At 31.8% G+C, this 25,578-nt stretch overlaps 3 protein-coding genes and 1 non-coding gene across 11 annotated transcripts in view; 2 read left to right on the plus strand and 2 right to left on the minus strand.

Moving 5' to 3' along the window:
* Window positions 1-213: 213 nt before the first annotated feature.
* On the minus strand, window positions 214-2,164 carry LOC122568531 (60S ribosomal protein L7a). Its single transcript, XM_043728375.1, has 6 exons — window positions 2,005-2,164; window positions 1,553-1,667; window positions 1,304-1,453; window positions 987-1,207; window positions 656-778; window positions 214-454 (listed from the first exon to the last, which is right to left on the minus strand). Exons 1-6 carry the CDS (start codon window positions 2,017-2,019, stop codon window positions 272-274), a joined length of 807 nt encoding a protein of 268 aa, XP_043584310.1. The 5' UTR covers window positions 2,020-2,164; the 3' UTR covers window positions 214-271.
* LOC122568837 lies at window positions 860-934 on the minus strand. Its single transcript, XR_006317211.1, has one exon. It is a non-coding gene; the product is annotated as a small nucleolar RNA SNORD36 (small nucleolar RNA).
* Window positions 2,165-2,588: 424 nt separating the features above from the next.
* LOC122568530 (UDP-glucose 6-dehydrogenase) lies at window positions 2,589-8,797 on the plus strand. Of its 2 annotated transcripts, none has more exons than XM_043728374.1 (6): window positions 2,589-3,029; window positions 4,131-4,613; window positions 6,098-6,295; window positions 6,556-7,002; window positions 7,088-7,243; window positions 7,315-8,797. In XM_043728374.1, exons 2-6 carry the CDS (start codon window positions 4,152-4,154, stop codon window positions 7,489-7,491), a joined length of 1,440 nt encoding a protein of 479 aa, XP_043584309.1. In that variant the 5' UTR covers window positions 2,589-3,029; window positions 4,131-4,151; the 3' UTR covers window positions 7,492-8,797. The 2 variants fall into 2 exon arrangements, with proteins under 2 accessions (XP_043584309.1, XP_043584308.1); XM_043728373.1 differs by having other exon boundaries at window positions 2,589-3,024.
* A 342-nt stretch (window positions 8,798-9,139) lies between these two features.
* LOC122568529 (TGF-beta receptor type-1) overlaps window positions 9,140-25,578 on the plus strand; it is a 70,000-nt gene continuing 53,561 nt past the window's right edge. For 2 of the 7 annotated variants that reach the window (XM_043728363.1, XM_043728365.1), the window contains exon 1: window positions 9,142-10,535. In XM_043728363.1, the coding sequence (XP_043584298.1) occupies window positions 10,451-10,535 (85 nt within the window). In that variant the 5' untranslated portion in view covers window positions 9,142-10,450. Of the gene's footprint in view, window positions 10,536-25,578 lie in introns of all 7 variants that reach the window. The other 5 variants (XM_043728364.1, XM_043728367.1, XM_043728369.1 and 2 more) reach the window with 5 other exon arrangements.

Consider the following 25,578-nt stretch of genomic DNA (forward strand, 5'->3'; position numbering starts at 1 on the left):
TATATATAATTATATTATATTTTAATGTACATATACAAATTAAATATGATTGTAACTAAATAATTACTAAATTTGCATAATTCTTTCACTTTGTTTCAATAAAGTAAAAATTGTTTTTATATAATGAAATTTCATCTTCCTAAATTAATAATTTTAATTCTAAATTTTTCGTCTTAATCAAAGGACTTATGTATTATATAGAACAACAGAAGCTTCGGGTTTTTATTTTATTGTTGTACTTAATAAACAACATTCAGTAAGAAGGTAGATGTTAACCCTGCTTTTGTGCAAGTTCCTTTGCTTTAGCTTTCTCTAACTTAGCTATTCTAGCGGCAGATTTACTGCCTAGGAGACCACCACCCCAGTGACGTCGGATTTCATCATATCTGTCATTAAAGTTTGTCTTAATAGCTTCAACCAGTTTCGAGAAGTTGGCTCTATCGCCGGAATCAACCTGAAATAAAAATAATGTGTTACCGAAAATAAAGTACATTAAAATTATAATACATAATACTAATAAAATTATATCAGTATAACATATTGTTTAGTTATATCATTAACATTATCATTGGATTGGCTCTATTTAAATTCATCATACTATAAATTATTAATTATATGTTATGTATGAATAGTTGGCATTGATGAAAACCCTTACCTGGACTAAAGCTAGTGCAGTACAAGTTTTACGCCTGACAAGGAGTCCCAATCGTGATTTACCTTTCACAATACAATAAGGTACACCCATTTTACGACAGAGGGCTGGTAGAAATAGAACAACCTGTGATAAAAAATAACAAATCTATAAAAGAGAATAATATTGTAATCAATAGTTTATGACTACAACTATATATTACTCAGAATCACATTTCATCCTTTGAAAAAGATCGATTATATGAACTTATTCTCAGGTGAAGAAATTCTAACATCATTGTGATAAAACCATTGAATATACTTCGCATAGTATTTTAAGAGACAAGAAAGTATACCTCAATTGGGTCCACATCATGGGCAATCACCACAAGCTGAGCTTTCTTCTGTTCTACGAGTGTAGTGACTGTATTTGTTCCACTGCGTAACACATTAGGTTTCTTTACTGGTGCATCTTCTTTCTTTATAACTTTTTGTTCAGCTCTATCTCTCAGCTTCAATTTTTTCATAAGAACTGAATCAGGTCTATATTTTTCCAACATTTTGAATAATTGTGTTGCTGTAACATGAAAGGTTAATGATAGATCTCTATGAATTGTTAAATTTTCCTAACTATTTTATTTTCTAGCATGTAACAAATATAAAATAAATATACCTGTTTGTTTATCCAATGTCTGTGTAAATTGATTGATTGGTGGTGGTACTTTTAATCTTTTTTGCAATACAGCTCTCTGTCGCTGAATACGAATATATTTGGGCCATTTCACAAAGCGGCTAAGATCACGAGCAGGTTGAATATCCTGTCCTAAATAATAGATTGTTTATTATTTTGTTGTCATGTATGTTATATTGTATGTTATTTAATGTTATTATAATTAATTTGTATATCTAAAGTCCAACTTACCAATACCAAAGTTACGAGTACGTTTTTCAAACAAAGGATTGGTTTGTTTTTTGGGTTCAACCTTCTTGACTGCCAAAGGTGCAGCAGCCACCTTCTTTCCTACTTTCTTCTTGGGCTAAAGTTTTGTGAATGCATATATTAATATCATTTATATCATAAATATTATTATGTATTCATTATCATTGTTCAAAATTATGTGTACATGCAAAATGTTGCAGTTAATCTTATGAAAACTAAAATATTATAACTTTTGTAAATACCAATAATTTATATACTCCTACAATAATATCATTTCCAATAGCTTATAAAATATGATAAACAAATTTATATAAAAGAAATATATTTATAACATCATATGTCCAAAACATGCTGAGATCGAACCACTATAATTCATAACAATAACTAATTACTGTTAGAAATATTAATCTTATTTAGCAATTTAGTAAATTTACCTTCTTCTGAACCATCGTTTTAACACAAAACCTAACGGATCTTTTATATCACAACGGATACAAAAGTTTGTACTTTGCTTAGAACAACGCGAAGTATGACCGCCAAGAACGTAAAGAAAGGTTCATGCAGCAGCGCCACCACAAGTATGCAACAGCGCCACCACAAGTATGCAACAGCGCCACTTGACAACTAAAATCTTAATGTAGTTACTTGCTTCTAGAAGAGAAATACAATGATCGTTTCTATTTCTTCAAACCACTTATTGCAATATATTTTTAACAATAATCCTAATTATCTTTTTAAATTTGAAAAAAGAAAAAAGATGAAATAAATTCATAATTCTATCGTTTAAAGTAATTATTATTTCTTTTGTGAAAATATATGCATAAATAGAAAATTTTTAAATTTACAAACAGAAAAGATACAAAGAAAAATAGAAAATATGAGATAAATAATTGTAAGATTTATGCATATGAATACATTAAGATTCTATGTATATGTATTATATATATGTGATGTATGTAATGTATATATATGTATATGTATTATATCAACGAAACATAATCGTAACAATTAACCTTACTCTTAAGATATAGTTTGAGAACAAGTTTTCTTTTCAAAATGTGTTTATATATCTGAAAGATACGGTAACAAATTAAAACTGTTCAAAGGACGCATGCACGAATTCACTAGGAACGAAAACGTGGCAACGACGGCAACGACGGTTTGCGCGTGCGATCTACGCGCCTCCACTCTGGACTATTTTCTGAAAGAGGACGCGTAGCGGCTATGATGTGCTAAGTTCATAATGTGTCGACAATCCGTCTAAGATACTCACCTGTCATGAAAGCTGATACTTGGTATTCGAAAAACTTTCGTTTATTAGTGTGTTCGTGACAGTACGTAACCTGAATAATTAGTGTTAGTTTCCGACTTATCGTGACATTTCCTTCCCTTCCACTGTCGATTCTGACAAATCTCACATTTTCTATTTGGGTGTACTTTTTGGACCATTACAGGTAATGTTAGTATATACATTAAGTATAACCATTTTATATTATCTTAAACGTTATTACTGAAGATTTCTATTCTATCTGTTTAAAGCTAGCAATAGATTTTATGGTCACTATTTGCATCGCATGCTGAAGTCGTCATGCAAAATTCCGCCCGCGTTTACTGAGAAAAATATGTTAAATACATCTTTAATGTTAATTCTATCAAATCCAAATTAAATTATAGCAGTACGCAACATTTTTCATTGAAAAACATACTTTATTTGAATCGGTGAAAATATGAATATATGTACTTAAATTACCGTTGAGGATAGTCTGTGAAAAAAGAATGCAACTAAATGTTAAAATTAATTTTTTTTGTTATATTATTATACAAATTTTGTAATTCGTACAACAATCAAATTTACGTTTCAGTAAAACATCAACGGAACATATATATATTCTGACAGAACTTCTCAATTTTCAGTTTAATAAGAGAAGAATGTCGCGGAAAAAACATCTCGGTTGATTTCGATTTATTTAACTACAGATTAATATTATCAACATACTTCTCAATTTAGAAGATCTCGGTGTCTGCAAATGTCGGTGTAAAAGTGTTTGCCGATAATAAATTACTGTTGTAATTGTAAATACAGTATATTGCAGCTATAATTCTTAGTGTCAGTTAGCACTAAATAACTATAGTTTTTCCAGTAAATATACATATGAAATAAACATTACGAAATAAAAATTTGATATCATTCCCTAAAAAGTTTATGAACCTATGAAACGTAAATACACTTAAGTGACCACAAAAAGTATTTGCACGTTATTGTTTTTATTATAGTACATACTTATTACATAATTAATTAGTATCAAATTTCGTATCAGTTAGTAGTATATACTACTCTCATATGACTTCCAAAATTTGGTACTGTAAAAGTAAAATGCAGAATCTGATAGAAAATTGCTTCATTAGAAATAAAGATATGTGCAATGCCTTTTGTAGTCATTATATCTAGCGATAGTTAATGATTATTATATATATATATTAATCCATTATATATTATTTTATACTATACAAATTATTTTTCTTCGAAGAAGATAACTAGTAATAGTTAAATGGTTGATAGGTACGATATAAATCGATCGATATGACTATCAGAAAGATTTGCGGTATCGGTGCCGGATATGTAGGTGGACCGACGTGTAGCGTGATAGCCTTGAAGTGTCCAGAGATTCAGGTGACTGTAGTGGACAAGAGTAAAGAAAGAATTGCACAATGGAACTCAGAAAAGCTTCCGATCTATGAACCAGGTCTCGATGAGGTTGTGCGTAAATGTCGCGGCAAAAATTTATTCTTTTCTACGGACATCGAGACCGCGATCCAGGAGGCTGATTTAATTTTTATCTCGGTCAACACGCCGACAAAAACATTTGGCAATGGGAAAGGAAGGGCAGCCGATTTGAAGTACGTCGAGAGCGCAGCCAGAATGATCGCGGAAATTGCGACCGGGGACAAAATCGTTGTGGAGAAGAGCACAGTCCCAGTCAGAGCAGCGGAGAGTATCATGAATATTTTGCGTGCCAATCATAAACCAGGAGTATCGTATCAGGTAACATTTCCGTTACGGAAATTTATGACTGTATCAACCATGTCGGTGAAATCTTGATCGAATGTTTTTACTGCGTAATAGACAATTTTACGTAAGGAAAGCTTATGGGAGAAGTGAAAAATGGTTTAATTTCGCGTTCTAGACTCTTTTACTTAATGAAACTAATATTAATGAAATTTTACAAGTTCTAAGTAAACTGGGGATGTTGATGCAAATTTATATCTTTAAGCATTTAAAAAAGTGGAATCTAAATAGAGATTTCTTTCGTCCTTCAAATATTATAATGAATACTTTATTTCAAGTATTTTATATATTTTCTTATATAAACATCCGCATGAGTTGCAAATTATTAATACATTTCCTTGTATAGCCCTAACAATTTCGGTGATAAATCAAACGAGATTTTATCAATTCCAAATTACAAATATTCTTATTATCTTATATCTTAAGACCGTAAAATTATAAAAGAGAAATCCATAACCTACGATTTGCAAATTCAGCAGAATATTGTTAGTTGGTAAATTATCGTGCAAGGCAGTTGTAAAATGCTAATTACTTTGATCGAAGTATAAATCCTTTTCTTGGAACTTCTTTGTTTCCCTTTCGTTGCTCTCTCTAGATTTTAAAGTCGTGTAGAATCTAGAGAGTAATGGGTCGAATGCCACGTGGCTGGCTTCCTGCACTCCGTTGTGTAAAAGTACTCAGAAGCCAAGATTGAGCAGATAGATATGTAGTTTATTGGATTGAGTATCGAAGTAAAACAAGAGCAAAGGAAGTTTAGAACAGTCGCTTGTTGCTTGTAATAGAGTATTTTACTGTATTCTTTGAAGCTATTTTTAGGCTTGCCGCACGCCAGATACAACTTTTAGTGCATGTGGATTAATCTCTTTTCTTTTCTGTTTATGGGCTGTGCTAATGCAATTTAAATATCTTTTAAAATACTTAAAATATACTTGCTAGTTTAAAATTTCAGAAACATAATAAGGGATAAATTTTGAAATTGAGTCACGATTAAAAGTAAATATTATTGCAAACGAGAAAGTCAAATAACTGATTCTTTAATTATTCCGAACGGTGTATTTTCCAAATGTAGAACTTCGATATATCTTTATCGATAATTATCAGCTGTGTACGACCCTATATAAATATTTAATTCCACAGCTGTTCAATTTATTATTTCAACAATATTTTGAAATAATCGTTCGATGATATGCAATGAATAATATTCCTGATTCTTGCTGACGTCTATGATCAATATACATATTAACTGTTGGGCTTTGGAATTACCTGATTTAATACTTGATGAGTTCGTATCTGCTCAAGTGTACAAGAATTTATTTGAACTGCTTTTCATTCGCCACGTATCGTTCGTGACCTTTTTTCTTTCTCAGCTAATCAGCCTTTCTATTATTTGTCACGTGTTCTTGATTTCATCGCAATCGTGCAAGACGAGAGTAACAAGGAAGGCGTAATCTCTTCTTCAGATCTTATCAAATCCGGAGTTCTTGGCGGAGGGAACCGCAATTGAGGATTTAGTGAATGCAGATCGCGTTTTAATCGGAGGTGAGGACTCACCGGAAGGACAGGCGGCCATCGAGGAATTATGCAAAGTTTACGAACATTGGATTCCAAGGAAGAATATTTTAACTACGAACACTTGGAGTTCGGAATTATCCAAGCTGGTAAAAGCAGAAAATAAAACATTGGTTTAGTGACGAAACGATACCGTTGCTGTTTGCGAAATGCTAATGAATGAAATTAACTAATTACAACGCAATGTATACATTGATAATATTAAAGACGGAAAAGCAACATTATTTGTCAAATAAATGACAACGCTGCGTCGTCATGTTTTATATTTGAAATATCATGTTGCTACGGCACGTAGTCGAGCTTATACGTAAAATCATTGTGTAATTATTTGACTTAATTGTGATTTTAGGCCGCCAATGCCTTTTTGGCGCAACGCATATCAAGCATAAATTCCTTGTCGGCGGTATGTGAAGCGACTGGCGCGGACGTGTCTGAGGTGGCACGGGCTGTTGGCCTTGACTCTCGAATAGGATCGAAGTTCCTTCACGCATCGGTCGGATTTGGTGGTTCGTGCTTTCAAAAGGATATTCTTAATTTGGTGTATATCTGCGAATGTCTAAACTTACCGGAGGTGGCGGCCTATTGGCAACAAGTCATAGACATGAATGAATACCAGAAATCTAGGTTCTCCGCGAAAGTAATCGAGTCTCTGTTCAATACCGTCACGGACAAAAGTATTTCTATGCTAGGTTTTGCCTTCAAGAAAAATACTGGCGACACGCGTGAGTCACCGGCCATTCATGTTGCTAAGACCCTACTCGATGAGGGTGCTATGCTTCATATATATGATCCCAAGGTAATTCTCATCGATAAGAATGTAATCTGTAATATGTACATTTGACTAGTTACTAAGCGTTTTGTATCTCTTTTCTCTTATAAAGGTCGAGGAGAGTCAAATTATCGAGGATTTGACACATCCGAGTGTTACTAATGATCCAGAATACGTAAAAAGCAGGATCAGTATTTACAAAGACGCTTATAGTGTTACGAAAGATACGCACGCTATAGTACTGTGTACCGAATGGGATGAGTTTGTAGTAAGTATAACAATTGTAATTATTTTAATAAATAGCTTTACGATTATTTTATGATTTATTATTTGTTTTAGGAACTGGATTACAAACGAATTTATATTAACATGATGAAACCTGCATATATTTTCGATGGAAGAAAAATTTTGGATCATGATAGGTTACAAAAAATAGGTTTTATCGTACAGACTATTGGCAAAAGGATTACGAGGACCGTACTTTCAAGGGCATGGGGAAGTCAACCTCAAATATAAATAAATATACGCAGGTTGCCATATGAAACCGAATTCATTTGATTTCATAAATATTTTAATTATCACGCGAGTGGGTTTAGAATCTTGTAAATTCCGAAATGTGCTAGATTTTATATCCTCCATGGAATAATCTTGACATAGAAAGTAGTATTTGCTTTTACTTAAAGCATTTTCCTCTTTTACAGATTCTGTGAAATAGTAAATTAGTTTATAATTTTTCCAAATTTACAAAAAATGTAGATTCATAAAATTCTGAAAGATCGAGCATTTTTGATGGAGCTTAGATTTAAGATTATAAATGTTGGAAGCAAATGCGTCTTTTTGAGAACAAGTATGTACCTAATATATATCACTTATTGTAACTGTAGTAGTGAACAACGTCAGTTGTATCAAACATTTATATATACTTTTTACATAATTTGATATGTAGATATCTGCAATTATTATAATTATGATGGTAAATACTGTAGCTTTATTCTTTTTACAAGTGGGCATTTACGCGATCTATAGCGAAAGATCCTATTTTAAAAGAAACAAAGAATATTCCTTTACTTTTTGTGCAATATATGTTACGCATATAAAACAAATACTGCGCGAGCGAGCACGGAGGTATGAAAATTTTGATACTAATTACATTACTTATTGCGATACACTATGACATTATAGGATACAGTACAATACTTACCAATATTTTAACTTAAAAAGATGTATTAGTATTTTCCATTATGTGGAGAATTATTATAATTCTATTTTTTCATACTTCTATATTCATTTATTGCATTTTTGGAAAACTTTTCCTATAGTTTTCCATTTAATTTTAAATATTACGCTCTTATTAGATATTTTTACAAGTGTAAATAGTTCGTTCTTAATGGTACTACTACTCTTAATGTTATAATGAAATTATTATAAAAGTTGTCCTCGGCTTTATTGTAGAGAAAATATTAGTTTCAAAATATTATATTCTTTTGTGGTAGTAACATTAGGAAGGAATGAAAAAAGTAAGCAATAATATCAATGTTATATTTGGTATATTATATGTCAAATATATTTGATATATGTTTGATATCAAAATGTTTTGTATAATGTATAATATGTATACCATTTATAAAAAACAAAGTCTTAGAAGATTAGCAAGTTAAAATATTCATGATAATTTTACAAGAACTATTTCCATTGTACATGATTACAGGAAACTGGTATAAACAAATAATTTAATATTGATTTATTCCAAGCAACATAATACCTTACTTTTGTGGTTATATACACGAGATTTATAAATAAATGTTAATAGAAAGTTTTCTAATTCAGTGTCCTTATTGATTATTTACATTAATACATTAATACACTTAGTATATATATATATATATATATATATATATATATATATATTCCATTAAAATTCCTTAAGTGAAATACTGTACACTATTTTCAAATAAATGTTTCAGCGTTCTGCTCCTTAAAATGAAGGACAATTAAAAGAAAAATTTAATTTGGAAAAAATAAGAAAAATTTTTCTTTAATGCAAAGATTATTACTGGTATCATATATATTATATATATTCAATTTTTATGTAAGAAATATATAGGTTTCAAAGTGTTATTGCTACGTAAAATTATAGAGTATAAATATAATAACTAGAATATCGTTGAAGGAATGATATCATTAAGCTTGTCGATTTTTTGCAAATTGATAATTTATCATCAAGTTAATTCCGTAGTCGATATATGAAATTCTGAATGAAGTGATAAGAGTAATTAACAAAAATCCTTGAAATTCGCGGTGATGTCGATTTGATATTTACGGCCCTGATTTGGAAGAGCGATGGCGCCGCTGAACGAACTACTGGTTGCAGAAGCAGAGGCAGCAGCAGTAGCGGCAGCAGTAAGCAGTAGCAACAGCACGAGTCGTTGTGTGTCTCAGTCTCGCCGTGAAAATTCGTAAGTGGTCCGCGTGACAGTTGTCTGGAGGTTACGTTTACAAGCCGAACGATGATGTCAAAGAGTTGGTGTCGCGTGATTCGCGCGAGATCGAACCATTCATCGAATTGTCAGTGAATCATTACGTTCGTTGTTGGTTTTTTCTTTGTCGGTGCAAGCTTCTCTCTCTCTGTTGGCCAACAGGGATAATAGGCCGGGCCTATCAGTACAGTAGGAAAATGGCGGCTTGCCTTGCGCGATGTAGACGATGAGAGGCAACGAGGTTCTTGGCGTGAAGCGCTTGAACACATTACGAAAAAAAAGTAACCTTTCGTTTTATTGTCGATTGTTCGCAGTGTAAAGTGCGTGGAGTTGGTGTTCGATCATCGGCGCGGTGAACGAAAAACACAAGAGAGAGAGAGAGTGGGAGAGGTTAAGAAAAAAAAAGGAGGGACCTTGTTAGCGCGAACACCACGAGTTACGAGATGAGAGTGAGACGTGAGGAAGAACGAAGGAAAAATAACACGAGAGCCGAGTAACGAAGAACCACTGTGCATTCAGTTTGTGTACGCGTGTGTGCTCGTATGAGAGCGAGAGGCGATCAACGGTGACAAGTGTTCCGTCGACGGGGAACTTGGTCTTAGCCCCACGTCGACAAGAAGATGATATTCTGGGTATCAAGATACCGCCGTGGCTACGTCGACCGCGATCCTCGTGTCGCCGTTTGCTGTCGTCGCCATTGAGCTGCGGCTGCTTTCGCGAAAATTTGTTTTTTCGCGAGAGGATAGCGAGGCCGTGGACGACGAGAACAACGACGAGGACAACAACGACGACGACGACGACGACGACGACGACGACGACGACGACGACGACGACGACGACGACGACGACCGCCACCATCACTATCACTATCACTGTCACTATCACTATCGCTATCGCTATCACTATCACCATCACCATCACCATCACCATCATCACCACCACAACCACAACCACCACCACCTCCACTACCAACGATCACAAGGAAAACTCGAGGGAAGATGAGAGGCGCGTGCGACGGCGGCATAGCGAGCTTTCTCGCTCTGGCGCTCCTCTGTTTATTCCACACGTCATGCATTGTGGACGGTATGTAATGCTTCCATTGCCCGTCAGCTTAGTTTCTCTCTCATTCGTTCTGTCTTTCTATTTCTCGTTGCTTCTTTCTTTTACAGTGGTTACAAAAACTACTACAGCATATACATACTAATTACTTAGGTCCAGATATATTCATTTTCCTATCATATAAATCATTCTGCAGATTTAAATATACAGAAAAATGATGATGATGTTAAAGACAGTATTTTTAAAATTTACTATTGTTTATAGCTTATACCATATTCAATAAATGAATTTGTTGAAATAAGACATTTGTTTCTCGAGAATTGAACGTTAATCATGAAATTGGACAATGAAATGGTGAAACTGGCAAAAAGTGGAGTTTGTCATTTGACAACTTTTTGATGAATAAACATTTAATGAAAAACTGTAGAACTTGATAAAAAAAGGCTTCACTTGAATATAAGGGCATGTTCCGATACTTTTTCTAGTCATTGTACATACGTAGTATATATATTGTATGATCCTTTCTCGAGTCGATCTCTTCCTCCCTCATTTCATTCGTGCATCCGTTTCTACCTGTTTCTCATTCTTCTCTTCTTTCCGACTTCTGCCCGACCGTTCTTCCTGCTCTTCCCCTCTTTTCCTTTTTTTTTTTTACTTTCCGGACTACGTAACGTTGCGTAAGCCGTAAGCAACGCGGCATCATGCGCGAATACAGAAGGGCCGAATTAATCTTGTTGTACCGAGGCTCGTCGAGTATGCGGAAGGGTATATGTTTCATCGGCGCAAACTGTATGAATATAAACTCCCTGTTTCACGCACAATTTATGTGGTAACTCCTTTTTTGCCACTATAAAGCAGTGTTTTGTTATAAAATTATCACTAACCTATTTCATTCAGGCCTCAGGTATAATGTATTCTATATATGTTTACGTAAAAGCATAAAGAAAATCTGAATAATATTCACAGTCATTCTATAAATAATATTGCTTGTTACATTAGATACACACTGTACCTTGATTTTTACATTCATTATTTGTAATTGTTACTTCATTTTTATGTCTTTGAAAAAATATTTTTTTCAATCTAAATGAGATAGTCGAACCGATAAACTAGTTAATTAAATGACAAATTAGAATATAAACAGAAATAATACTATGTTATGTGTAGTACGATATAATTTAATTAAAGATATAGTTGAAAATATTGATAAAATGCAATGTAGACGTATTGAAACTAAACAAATTATAACAATGTTTCTCGAAATGTTAAAATAATAATTTTATAAATATTTGTTATTGTTATAATTTAAACAATGTAAACTATCGAATTGTAGCATTCAATTTTGTGATGTAATGTATTAGAGGTTGTAAAAGTGAATTAGAATGAAATTTAAGTGCAAAAGAATTATTGAAGGACCCGAATGTTAGCAATGATATGTAAATACTATTTCATCGTGGAAGACATAAAACAGAATTGACAATGCAATACACTAAAAATATGATAGTACATTATTTGATAGTACAAAGTTAAAGAATACTTGGTTTCAACCAAATTTGTGTAAATATAATACATATATCATATATAATCTTTTATACTTTTTATGTAGATAATTCTTTAAAAAGGCAGTAAAAAAGATCTAAATTATTATATGCCTACATATGTATAAGTTCTCACATATTCTCAGTAACATATTTCATCTTGAAGTCCAATATAAATAACGACAGCTGAAACTAAATTTAATTCAAACTAAAAAATTAAGGAATCCACTGATAAATATACATGTATTAACTAAATGAAAAATTTATTGAAAAAACTAAAAGCCTTTACAAATTAATAAATTAATTCGTCTCTTATAGTTAAATCGTTAAATATTTGAATTACACGTACAAGAAAAAATACTCACTATTTTTATTATGTAGAAACCTTCCCAAGATGGAAACTTGGTTTCAAAATCGCGTTACAATAATTACTTTTATTACATGGTAGTTATTTTCATAACGAAGACGTCGATAAGCGGTATCTCGTGATTTTGAAATCCAATCGTCTTCGCGAAGATACGTAATCATTCGTGTAAATTGTGCGTGCAATGTGTATGCAAATGATTGATTTTCCAACGTCGCTCGCTTCGTCGTGCTACCTCGACTTACCAGTCTACGTATGCTATGAATTTATTATTATTATAAACACATGCTTATAGTCAGAGTACGGCCTTTTAGCGCCACGTTTCGTTGATAGTTAATTAAGATACTTTACGATCAATCTCATTTTGTTTTTGCCTCTTTCGGTGTCTCGTTGACCTTCCTTCGATACCACTCACATTCGTCTCGAAGAAATTGCTGCCTCTCACAACAGAAGAATATATATTTCAGCATACTTCGTTTCGATATTTTCATCGGTAACTTTGCAAATAATCTGAATCGCATCGGCGTAATATTTTCAGTTGAGACTTTGAAATTTTTATTTCATAATATTCACTGTATATAATTGTATCAATTCACTGTGTCAATTTGATAAATAGTAATTTTTATTTTGCAATGTGACACTAAAATTGCGACATTTGAACTTTGAAATTGGGGGGTTTTGCAAGCTGATATGTTTTCCGACTTTTTCAGATAAAACTAATGCATGTATTTGTTAAATTCAGAACTTTCATTTACGTACACTGACGGTGAAATATCTAGCATCTATGTGAATACATATCTATGTGGTGGTTCTGTAGTGTCTGTATTTCTGATACAATCTGTGTGTATTGAATATGTATACTAACATTTTACGTAGATACTCAACTTTACTTATTTTACTATATGTACATAGTATAATTATACATGTATGTTTTTCTGTGTGTAATATAATTGCAAAATATAATATAGAATTTATTACGTTTTTATGGAATAGAACAAGATTGTATTATAAAGTGTTATAAAATCTATATTTAACCTAACAGAATTATATATTGATATTGTATTTTACTGAATTTACTGCATATAATAGAATATTACAGAATATTACAACGTAACGTGTTTTATTTTTATTTTATTTTTGATTAAAATTAAAGCGTTGTACAATTTTTAATAGAATCTACAGGTTGTACCATGTAACGTCATACCGCCATGATTTTCAGGTACTTCCGATAATTTGACGAAGATACATATGTTTCAAGTAAAAGTTAATCAGCTTTCAATCGACTAGAAATTTTGGATAAAATCGGCTAAGAAATTAAAAAAAAAATGTTTTTTTGGGAAGAAGTTAAGGTCATCTTGACATTGATACTACATATAAAATGACACTATGTATTTTTTACTTTGTACCGTTGTAGTCGATGTTAAGACGAGTTCAACGACCTACTTTACTATGACTGTGAAGTGATCTTGAATCTTGAAGTGACGATTTAATTAAGGGAAATATTATCGTTAAAAATTATTTTATTTCGATTAAATAGTACATTTCGAAATGGCGAGCCTCAATAGGATAAATATTATTAATATTAATAATATTGAGTTAATGATATTAATCATATGCACATTACAAAAGCAACATGAACAGCGTATAGAAATAAACATATATACCTTGTGTAGTATTGCAGTATCTTTGTAAAAAAAGGTTTGTCAGCCTTCGAAAGATGGCGTGATGTTGACTTTTATGTCACTCCATTGGTTGTAATTTGTAATATTGTGATGTTGTGTAATATTGAAAATTTTATAAATTGTGTTTAGTTTTTCTCATCATTGTATATGTTACTAATGTTTTCTTTATCTTAGTTATATGTCTTATGTTTTATACAGACATTTGTATGTAGAAATTAGTAACCGCGATGAGACAAAGTATCTTCGAAGTGCGAGTTGGCGCGATGGTTGTTAAATCGTGGCTAGGTGCCGCGCGATCATACAGTCAACGTAACGGAAAAAAGTGGCAGTCTTCGATTGGCACGCGACAAAAACAGTCCTATTGTATATTTCACTATGTATACTTTAGTATATCGTGATTAGATTATTTTCAAAGTTTCTTTGTTTATTTTCTTTTTCTTGCGGAATCCCGATCCTTATTGTATGTGTACATACATACATATATAATTTTTCATTATTCTTTTAGTCATAGTCGTGTTTCCTATTTTTTATAAATTATCAGCAATGCTTTTAATTATATATATATAGTTCACTGTTTATGAGATATCAAAGACTGAATATTATTTTTAACTAAACTACATTCTAGATGGCGAGGATGAATTGTATACTAATTGATTCTACAAAGTAGGAATTTTTTGTGTATCTCAGTGTTTAACACTCTTGAAAACGTTAAATAATATATTTACAGTATATTTACAGTAGTATATTTACATGACAGAGGAAAATAATAACCGTAACTTCATAAGGGAAATTCTGAAGAACTATCAAATTAATTTATTTATATCCAAAAATGACCTCTTGTACGTGAAATTCTCAACCCCTGCCATGTCACAACTACAAAATTTACTCTATAACCCATGCTCAGTGAATGAATTTGAAGTTATTTACTAATTTTTACTTTTTACACATATTTATTTATGTTATACAATAGTCATATTTATCATTTATATTTATTTTAATTTAATCGACTTCATTTTGTTGACAAAAAAGCATCTAGCACAAGTCTCTCTTGCTCATCTTAATTCCTGGTCCACCAAATTATTTCTAAAATAGAAAACGATATCTAAGGTATTAACAAAGAAATCACATGAATATCACATGAAGTAAGTTGAAATTAATAAAATGAAGTATTGTGCACCTCTTATGTTTTGTAGCAAGTATCCATCCTTGGGTCGCTAAAATTGCAAACTCGTCATTCATTCAACTTTTTTTTTAATATCAGAAGTGAATAGTATATAGAAATATGCAGGAGCTTGATAAAAGTGTTTGTCTATTGTATTGTATTTATGGTACATGCTGATGTTGGCAACTAAGTGATTACCACCTAATGACAAAATCCGCAATCATTTAGTTGCCAACCTAATATTACAATTCAGCCCTAGATATTATAAAGTAAAACGTACAATTTAATTATTTCAATTTACAATAAAGAACGCAAGATTGATCACTAGTTTGTTCATGTAAAGAGTTTAGTTATTCAACAGTTTTAAAAATTCAGTGATTATTGTTTTTAAGTTTAACTGACAATGTTTAAGATTGATAGCTAGTTTGTTTCCAATTAATACGTATTAGTTGTTTTTAAACTTGATTATTTTTGTTTTCACTTTTAAATTTAAATGACAATTATAAAAATTGATAGTTTATAATCTGATATAATTTAGTATAATCTTGATTACAAATTACTATTGATGTAAAATAATCCTTGAGAAAACTAATTATTCTTTAACTAATTTGCGATGAAAAGCGTGAGAAAATGTTTGTCCTTTCAAATAGAAAATTTTAAATACAGTTGATTACATGAAGCTTTTATTGAAATCTCAATCTTTTGTAGATAGCTTTTAAAAAAAATACCGATAAAATTACATATAGTTATTCATTTGTCTCGCTGCTTTTATAACAATACCAGCATGTCCTCTGCTATATCTGAAGCTTGTTACAATTCATAAATTAAATGGAAAAGTTTGTGGACAAGATCACTGCCAAAAGATTCCCACATCCGTAGAATCACTCTATTTCAAAATGGATTGAATTATGACAAATATTGTATATCACCCTTTTTACATGTTTCGGTTCTTCACTGTGTTATACATTAAATTTTCCCATTTATTTTTTTTCTTAGAATACTCTCTTTTATTAAAAGTATATTAATACGATAAGAATATGATGAATAAAGATTTATTTTATTCTATGATATAGTTTTATAAGTATATAATTTATTGTAATGCCTTTTTAATCATCCTTTAAAACTAAATTATTGTAAAATGTTCTCCTTCTTATTATTGTCTATTTCATTTTGCATAGGTTGCATTAATATTATATTTCTAATCTCTGTTTACATTAGTTACGTTCTTTAAAGTGTTTTTATTTAATGTTAAATTATAAAGTGTTTTTATTATTACTTTATGTTGCGTTACGTGATATAATGAAATTTCATTTACGAAAAAAGTATATTAAAAGTATATTAAATATTCATTCATAGTATATTCATTCGAAAAATAATATAACGCTCTAAATATCTCTAACGTAAGGCAAAGTAATTAAAAAATTTTCCTGATCAAACATCTGGAACGTGAAGCTATTGAAGTTACTGTGTATTCAGTGGTACTGGTACATAACTTTCACCAAAGATCCATCCGTTGTGAATAACTTTCATTCACTCGATTATCGACTTTCGTTCGTGCTAAACAAGTTCAAAAAACCATTCTATTGTATACTAGGAAAAAATTGAGATTCTATATAAACTTTCTTCGTGTAAAAATTAACTTGTTTAGAATCATAAAACATCAAAGATATTATATGGAACTCCTTATGCCAATACATGATCGATAGTATGAATGTGCGAATTTCTACTATTTCAGTAAAAAAGGAAAGCAGAGCTAAATGTCCTCTTCTTTTGTTTTTAGATTATGGTTATACTTTAAACTCGGCTCATGATTTCCAGAATTATTTGATTATTTTACGTTCGCTTATGAATTTTTATAATCCATCGAATCGCATATTTATGGTTTTGATATAAGAGGAACGGATATACTGCTCATGGGTATTATATGTGGATACTTTGGTCGATTTGTATTAATAGTACATGTATATGAATGTTGCTAAATATATGAATTAATGGGAAACTAATGATTAGGAGATCTTAAGATACTTATTATTAGTAAATACCGAAAAGATAACAAGATTTCTATGGAATCAATAAATTACGTTATATCATACTAAATTTAAATTTTCCATTTAAAACATTACTAATGCTATATTAAAATTAAATACACGATTCCTCAAAGTATTAAGTGGTTAATTATTGCTAGAATTAATCATAACAGTCTCGCTACGGATTCGGAAGACTCTTCTCTTATCTTATGTACTAAGTATTAAACAAGCTGAGGATCATGAAAACTCTTTCTAAACAACGAAACTATTCAGAAATTTGTTATATTTACAGTTCGATAACTCGAATAAGAGATAAAATTGTTCTGGGCCATTCCATTCTTAATTTTGTAGATTATATCTTACCAAAAATAAACAAGTGCCTACATATGTTTGAGCAGTAGTGTATATGTAATGGTATATATGTACATACATAAATTGGAAAAGTTCTTATATCAAATTTAATTTATCTTATAACTATTACTTATAATAAGAATTTGAAAGATGATTACATTTATAATACTTCAAATTAGAAGAAATGCATTCTCAAATCCTATATTATAAAACTAAAACTTTTCATAACACGGTCAGAGGCGAATTACAATACAATAACCATTCCCCGATTTATATTAAAGCATATTTCATATTTGTAGCTTTATTTGCAAGCCTTTCTGTATTTATAATACTTCGAGGTATAAGATGTCTATTTTCAAATTCTATATTATAGGAATAAAACGTTTCACAATAGAAAATCTGTTGAATTTACGATCATTCCCTTATTTACGTACATATACAATACTCGTCACTATATTCTTCATCGATCAACAGAAAACGCCATGATTTATCTTTATCACCCTCTACTTATAATGTACACGTGGAATAAGTTTGAATGTATGAACAGTCTTCATTATTTCCCACGATAATTACGTAATCGTATAAAGGTAGATGAAGAAATATGTATGTATAAAAAGAAGGATGTACGAAAAGAGAAAAAAGATGATGAAAGAAGTGAGCTGATTGGTTATTATACGAACATCATTCCAATCAAGTAACACATTACTATGTAAAAGAGTCGTTTGTTTTGCATATTATTATTATTATTATTATTATTATTATTATTATTATTATTATTATTATTATTTTACACACACACACACACGCACGCACGCACGCACACACACACGCACGCACGCACACACACACACACACATGCCTATATAATGCAAAAGTCTCTCGAGAATACATACTACGCAACCGTATTGTTGAATAGTAAATTAGGTCTAAATACAAATCGCGCGATCGCTACGCGACCAATCACGAATCTGCGCTATCGGATAAATTACATAGTGAACGGTCACGTTACAGGGTTATTGGTCACTTAACAATTCCTTTAGAGATAATTTCCGGGAAGTATTTAATTGATAGAGAATATCGTGAAGAAATTGCTCGATCAATGTCTTAGCTAGCTACCTGCCTTGTATTCCATGTTAATGTTAACTTATGGTGAGATTACAACATATTCCTCTTCTGCGTTCTCTCTCATTGTTTTCCTGTTCGCCTATTTTTCTTTGCTCTACTGTGAGCTTTCTGCATAATAAATGTCGCTTTCAGTCGTATTTAGACGTTTTGTTTTAGTTATTTTAAGTTCAAAGTAATATTTGATCGATTGATTGATTTGATGATTTGTTTGCATATTATCAGATATGGTATAGTGCTACAAGTTTTCAACCAAAGTGCAATTTTACTGCATCGCATCGTTACGATAAAAAAATTTTGATAGAAATAAAAATAAAGAATTTTGAGAAATAGAAATCTATCGCGATGTAACGTGTACAGTGTAAAGCATTTTATAAAATACAATAGAACAGAAGAAGAATTTTATTAATGTATAAGTTAGATATATGCATTGAAATAAATCTATATTTGGTCAGAGAGATCTTTGGCAGTTACTATATATACATATATGTATATATATAGAAATCTCGATTCGATTCAAATTTCAAATCTCGTACAATGATATTTCAAATAGTACAGTCCGTCGAAAATTAGTAGACACATCACTTTTCGTAAATTTCGACAATTTTTCAATTTTGTGTTACCTGAATCCTTTTTATAATATTAAAGTATATTAAAGTGATATTAAATTAATTAATTAATTAATATTAAAGTGATATTATTAGTGAAATTTAGAAACAGACACTAATAAATTTTCTTGTTTAACAGTAAAAAAAAATGATAATGAGCAAAATTAAATTTTACAAATTATCCGATGCTTTTATTCGACGTAAAATTCTACAATCTACAACCTATAAATTATTAATTTACTAATGTTATTAGTTGGTAGATTATTGTGCAAGAGAACACTGGGTATGTAATTACTGCTAAAACTGAAAAAACTACAACTGACTTACTTACATTATTTGTTTAACATAAGCAAACGTAGATTTCAAGTAAATATGAAAAAATATTTGTGATTTTAAAGTTTTCAGTTTATGGAATTGATCAGTATGATCTCTAAATATCTCAATTATCAACCAAGTAAAAGAAAAGAAATTTTTTACGTCATTCAATGTTAAGATTTATAATAAATTTGGCATGGGTCATGAATAATCAGAATACCTGTTCGCATGATTTCCTTATACGAGTTGAAATTTGAAGAAAGTATTGCAAAGATTATTGAAAATTATATTTGAAGTAATTCGTAACGTTGGTACGCGAGATTCAAAACAGAATTTTTTGGATAGAAAATGAATCAGGAGAAAGGTCATTGACATCTATACACAATAGGTCATATTTTAAAAGATTGATAATGACACGAGAAATGGAGAAACAACAGGGGAAATAGCGTTCGAAATAAATGAAAGTCATTCTACTATTATTCGTCATTTAACTTAAATTGGAAAAGTAAGGGAAATGGACAAATGGGTTTTGTACGAGTTAATTAAGTGAGGCACAGACGCAGAAGCTTAGACTTTAGAGTTTAGACAAGTGTCAGAATTCGTCTTGTTACTTGAAACAAATAAGCAGAATTTGTTTATAATTTAATTGTTTTATCACTAGCAAGAAGAATTGTTGTTATTTATTAAAATATGAACATTTGTTACACTCTTCCTATTCTGTCGATCTCTCATCTACGAGTTATTTATTTTTCCAATCAACTTTTGAGCAATTTTTTAACGAAAAAATTGTCTCGGATAATTTTTCTAAATAATTGTTAAACTCCAAAGGGAAGAATGAAGAAAAATTTTAAATATACATAGTATTTATTCATCCAAGACTTATATATTATGAACATTTCTTTCCGTCTGGTCTTAATATATACGTATGCGCTATAAGTGCATAGTTGAATTTATTGGACTGTATGTATAAATATGTACACTATACACTGGTTGTTTAAGGTGCGTTTTCACGTGACAGTAAATCGTGACTTTTACGGTCGTGATACTAAATGTTATGACTTTTGTCGTCATGAAAACTAGATGTCGCATTGTTGTGACATTGGACTTGCTGTCGCAACGTTACTGTTACGAAATCAAAGTAGGCTTTATTTTCTAGTGACATTTTAAGTTAATGTTACGCATGGAACTTGGTGAAAACCGGAGTGTTGTATTATCGCGACAATGCTCGTTCTTGTGCAGTAAAACGAACGAAGAACTACGAAGCGAACGGAGAAGTAGTTAGATAGAGGTTAAGAAAACATGGGGGAAGAAAGACGTTTCGACGTTGTATCGTTCTTATACGAATACGAAAAGCATCCATGTCCATGTCTATAAAATAAAATATGTAGATACATATTTTAAAGGTGGATTAACGAAAAGTGAAGAATGATGAAAACGCTACGAAAAAAGATTAGAAGCATACGAGCAACTTATAACACAGAGGTAGAATTAAAATTACAATTAAAAGTTCTAAGAAAAGTGATAGAAAAGTGGTAGAAAAGAATAGCCGCAAAGAAATATTACGCTGTACTAGCCTTGTGTTGCCCTACAGTGTTACGATCACAACAAAAGCCGTGACTTGGGATTTCCTATGTGCGTTCGCCGCGCCGTACGCGTTTGTACCAGAAGTAGTCTTTCGTTTTAATAATTTTAAACATGAAAATAATAAAAAAATTAATAAACCAAGCTTACTGAAATCAAATGATAAAATGTTCACTATCTTTTATCTTACATGATTATAAAGATGGATACAGAAATTTCGTTATCGTACAGAAGTGATCGATACTAAGTTTTCACAAGATGCATTTTCATATTACGGTCGATGCTAGACAAGTGACGCGACATCGCAGTTGCGATTGTCGCGATGCCGCCGCGATTTGGCACCAAGCACAATACGTTATGAACATAGCTACTTATTTAGGAATGTGCGGTAGTGGTGTACCTGATGATTGTTGATGTACTGGTGATTCTCGACGCCGAAATAAAACGAAGATCAAAAATAAAAAAAATTGCGTTTTTCGGCTTTATTTTTTAATTATTGACAATTAAAAGTATCCCTGCATACGAGCAATACTCCTTACACGAACGAAAGGAGGTCAGTCTAAGCAAGGAGCAATCCTCACTTCGAGCGGCATATGAGCGGCAGCTCGTACAAGTTGTACAGAAGAGGATCATGGTATTCAGAGATGTAAACAACCTGTGCTTTAGCCTGTTCAGTCCCCAGATTTAAATCCCCTCGACTTTTATTACTGGGGACACATAAAGATGCAATACGGCAAAGTTTTAAGAGAAGGGTCAGGCTCTGTGTTTGCAAAAGAACGGAGGACATATCGAACATCTATTGTAATTTGTTGTATTTTTTGTGGACATGCACGGCCGGAGCAATCGCGCTGCGTGTGTGATTTTGCTGTAGACACTCGCGGAAGCAACGGATTAGAGGAAACATTAATCCTCTCTACTTGGGCAGTTTTCGATATGCTCTTATCGATTTCCACGAGTAAGCAGGTTTAATGTTCAATCTACCATTTCTATTTTTGCAAAACGTCGCGCGGAGTTGTTTATGTCTCTGAATACCACGATCTTTTTTTCTACAACTTGTACGAGGTAAGCTGCCGCTCATGTGTCGTTCGGAAGATCGTTCCACGCTTAGGCTGATCTTTCGTTCGTGTAAGGACGTTTGCTCGTGCGCAGGGATATTCTTAATTGTCAATAACTGAAAAACGCAATAAGTGGAAAACGCAATTTTTTTATTCTTGATTGTCGTTTCATTTCGGTGTTAATCAATTGTGTAAAATCAGTAGCCGAACATCCTTACGTAATCGTACAACCCACGAAACGCGTAGCGCTATTCTTATGTTTACGTTGTCTTTGTCTTTTGTACATTAAATTTGACAAATTAATGGTAAAATATCTATTAAAGTAATAGTCTGTCGTTCAATGCGTTCATACCTTCTTGTAGAGAATTTCCAGCTGGGTCGATCAATGTTATAAAAAATATACAATGCCATTTAAAAAACTCAAGGTCTCCTTGATATGTCAGAAAATATAATTATATAAAAAAATAAAATTGCATTCCTCCGATGAGTCCCTTAAAATGCAACACAATTTATTTAAGACGTTTTTCGATAAAACACACCAACCAATAGATAACAAGTTGTTTTAGATTTTATGGTAGTACTACTACGTACTACGATAGTAGTACATACTATATACATACTTCTTTTTTGTCATTGACTCACCCTATATTTAATAAGTTCAAAATGGATTTGTATAGTTAATGATTACAGTAGAAAGACATAATAAGTACATTATTATCGATCTTTTGATTTTAATGGAATCAAGAACAAATATTTTTTTAAATATAAAATTGCTAAAAATAAAAAGAATCTTAGCTCCAGCCAAAGGTATAATTATTACTATCGTATTTTCCTGTTAAGCACTGAATTATTTTTTATAACTAATAAGAATTGCCACTGTATTTTGTACATTAATTTTAATGATATTGTTACGTCGCGTGAAGTGGTCCGCACGACGTCTCTAGTTGCCTGGCCGCCAAGGGTCTGCACCGCTATTCAGACCCCCAATAAACCTAAGGATCCACCATAAACCTAGGCTTTTAGTTTACTTTTTGTCTTGGTAGTTATAACAAACTCCTATTAATCTTGAAGGAATCATTATTTTGCTGTAAGTGTTGTCGGTTTATGGATGGTCCCTGGAACAGTCCTTAGGTTTATTATGCGTTCGTACTAATTACGGAGAAAGCGAATATTTCCCTAACTCCCATGAACAAGGCCACCCCGAGCTTTCTTGAGTAATGCTACGTGAACGCATCTTCCCTGTTACTACGATACTCGGACAGTCAACACCTGACTGCTTCCTCACCTATGGAGCATTCACCTCTCTGATATACATCTTCGATACACATCTCAGCGATACACCTCAGATACACATCTTAGATACATATCAGAGTTATACATCGTATAAAGTGTAAATCGTTGTTGAAAATATATAGTATAACCTGTCAACCGCACAAAAAACAACCACCCCTATTGCCCTAACCGAAATACGGGGATCGGACTGTTCGTGGTGTCGATTATTCTAATCGTAACGGGAATTTACGACTCCCGTTGATGCGCTTCCTCGCGATCGCGTCTCCCCGCGACTGGTCGAACAGACAGATATATTTGCAAGAAATTCCTCAGAAAATAAGCTTAGGTATAACACCCTAAAGTGGAATGGAAGTGATAGCGTCTCATATGCACGAAGAGTTGGTGTTGGATGCTACGCAAAATTATGCAGAACGGCGTTAAACGTTCGTGTTTAATATCGCCACGTACAGACGGAACTCTCGTTTCGTTGGTGGTTTGTTACCAGTTTGCCGTTCAACTCGATTATATGTAGTTGCTCTTGTTGTGGCGAGTTTGCGTAGTATAATCGGTCTTCCTCTCCACGAAAGCCCGTTCGTGAGGAAAGTTCACCGTAACGTTTGCCTTAGTTTGATCTGTACTCTACTCAAGTCTGCTCTACGTAGTACGTTGAACAATGTCGCGTGTGTAAAACAATGTCATCTTAATCTTCGAATCGATATCGTTCGTTTGGCTGATAATCTAACTCTGGAAACAATTGAAACCTACGGAAGATCATGATAAGGCATATTATTTTTACATTTTTTTCAAAAGAGTAATTGTATAATTTATTTTACATGAAGATTATGGAAGAAAAACATGATAACTACATTTTTTGCTGATTGTTTGATTCCAATGTCATTTTAGGATTAAACAGAAGGATTTTAATACGACAATTGGAAACGGAAACATTCTGTTAAGTCTAAAGAGGAAGTCTAGAGTAAATCTTTCAAAAATAGTTGATTAGTTGATGAAATTTTGTGGAAACCAAATATATGTACATTTAGTATAATTATTAAGACAAGCACTATTTTAATATACTCAGTATTTTAATAGTACGAGTATGAAAATATGTTTATAATTTTGAAAAGTACGAAGGAACATATATTTGCAAGCAAAACCAAATATATAAAAAGACAACTTTGATAACGCAGAATTGTTTGACAACGTATTAATTACTGTATTTAATACTGCTTCCGTATAAAAAATAGGAAATGTCATTTGTTATATGCTTTCATGTAAACTCCATATATCATTCTTACAGCTTTCTAAACTCAATATATCTACTAGATTAATTTCAAATTATGAAAATTGACCTTCTTTTTGATTTCACGGTTAAATATGTATTTTTCCCATTTTTTATGATTATTTTAAAATTATCGATTGTTATAATTTATATTGTTGGGTATACATTTGATTGTTTACAACACTTAATAAATTTGTGATTTATTTTTCGAAAGCTAAAATATCGATAAATTTCGTTCTAAAATAAATTACTCTATGAATTTCATATTGAAAAAATCAACATAGCCGTTGATTGCTGGAGTCTTTGTCATCGTATCATCTTCATATATATGCATACGACATATTTTTAATGTCTTATTTATTCCTAAATTTAATACTTATAATATTCCTATGAATCGATTATGTAAGAATTTGAGAAAAATACAAATATCTTTGAATCAAAACTCGTGCATAATAATTTTGCAAATTCGATATATTTAAAAGGTTCATATAAAATAAACAGAGATTGGTAGCATCGTAATTGACACTCCGAGTGCGAAGGATTGTTAATTATAAGCTAACTCGGGTGTCCTTGCAGAATCAATGTTCATTTAATGTGTATTATTGCTCCGTTACGAGTTACGAGCCGGGTGTTCGGCAGCGCGAGAGGCCGGCGAGAGTATTTTGGGGCTTAGGGAATACGGTTACGGTGTGTTAGCATTAGCACCAG

Source organism: Bombus pyrosoma, linkage group LG6 (genome assembly GCF_014825855.1).
Source record: "Bombus pyrosoma isolate SC7728 linkage group LG6, ASM1482585v1, whole genome shotgun sequence".
In the NCBI taxonomy this organism is placed as follows: domain Eukaryota; kingdom Metazoa; phylum Arthropoda; class Insecta; order Hymenoptera; family Apidae; genus Bombus; species Bombus pyrosoma.

Excerpts from the sequence above, each read along its gene's own strand:
- LOC122568531 (XM_043728375.1), bottom strand. Across the intron at positions 1,454-1,552 it reads TACTCGTAACTTTGGTATTG|GACAGGATATTCAACCTGCT; the intron begins GTAAGTTGGACT and ends TCTATTATTTAG. Across the intron at positions 455-655 it reads CTGCACTAGCTTTAGTCCAG|GTTGATTCCGGCGATAGAGC; the intron begins GTAAGGGTTTTC and ends TTTTTATTTCAG.
- LOC122568530 (XM_043728374.1), top strand. The coding sequence starts at position 4,152 with ATGACTATCAGAAAGATTTGCGGTATCGGTGCCGGATATGTAGGTGGA. Across the intron at positions 4,614-6,097 it reads AACCAGGAGTATCGTATCAG|ATCTTATCAAATCCGGAGTT; the intron begins GTAACATTTCCG and ends TCTCTTCTTCAG. Across the intron at positions 7,003-7,087 it reads TTCATATATATGATCCCAAG|GTCGAGGAGAGTCAAATTAT; the intron begins GTAATTCTCATC and ends TCTCTTATAAAG.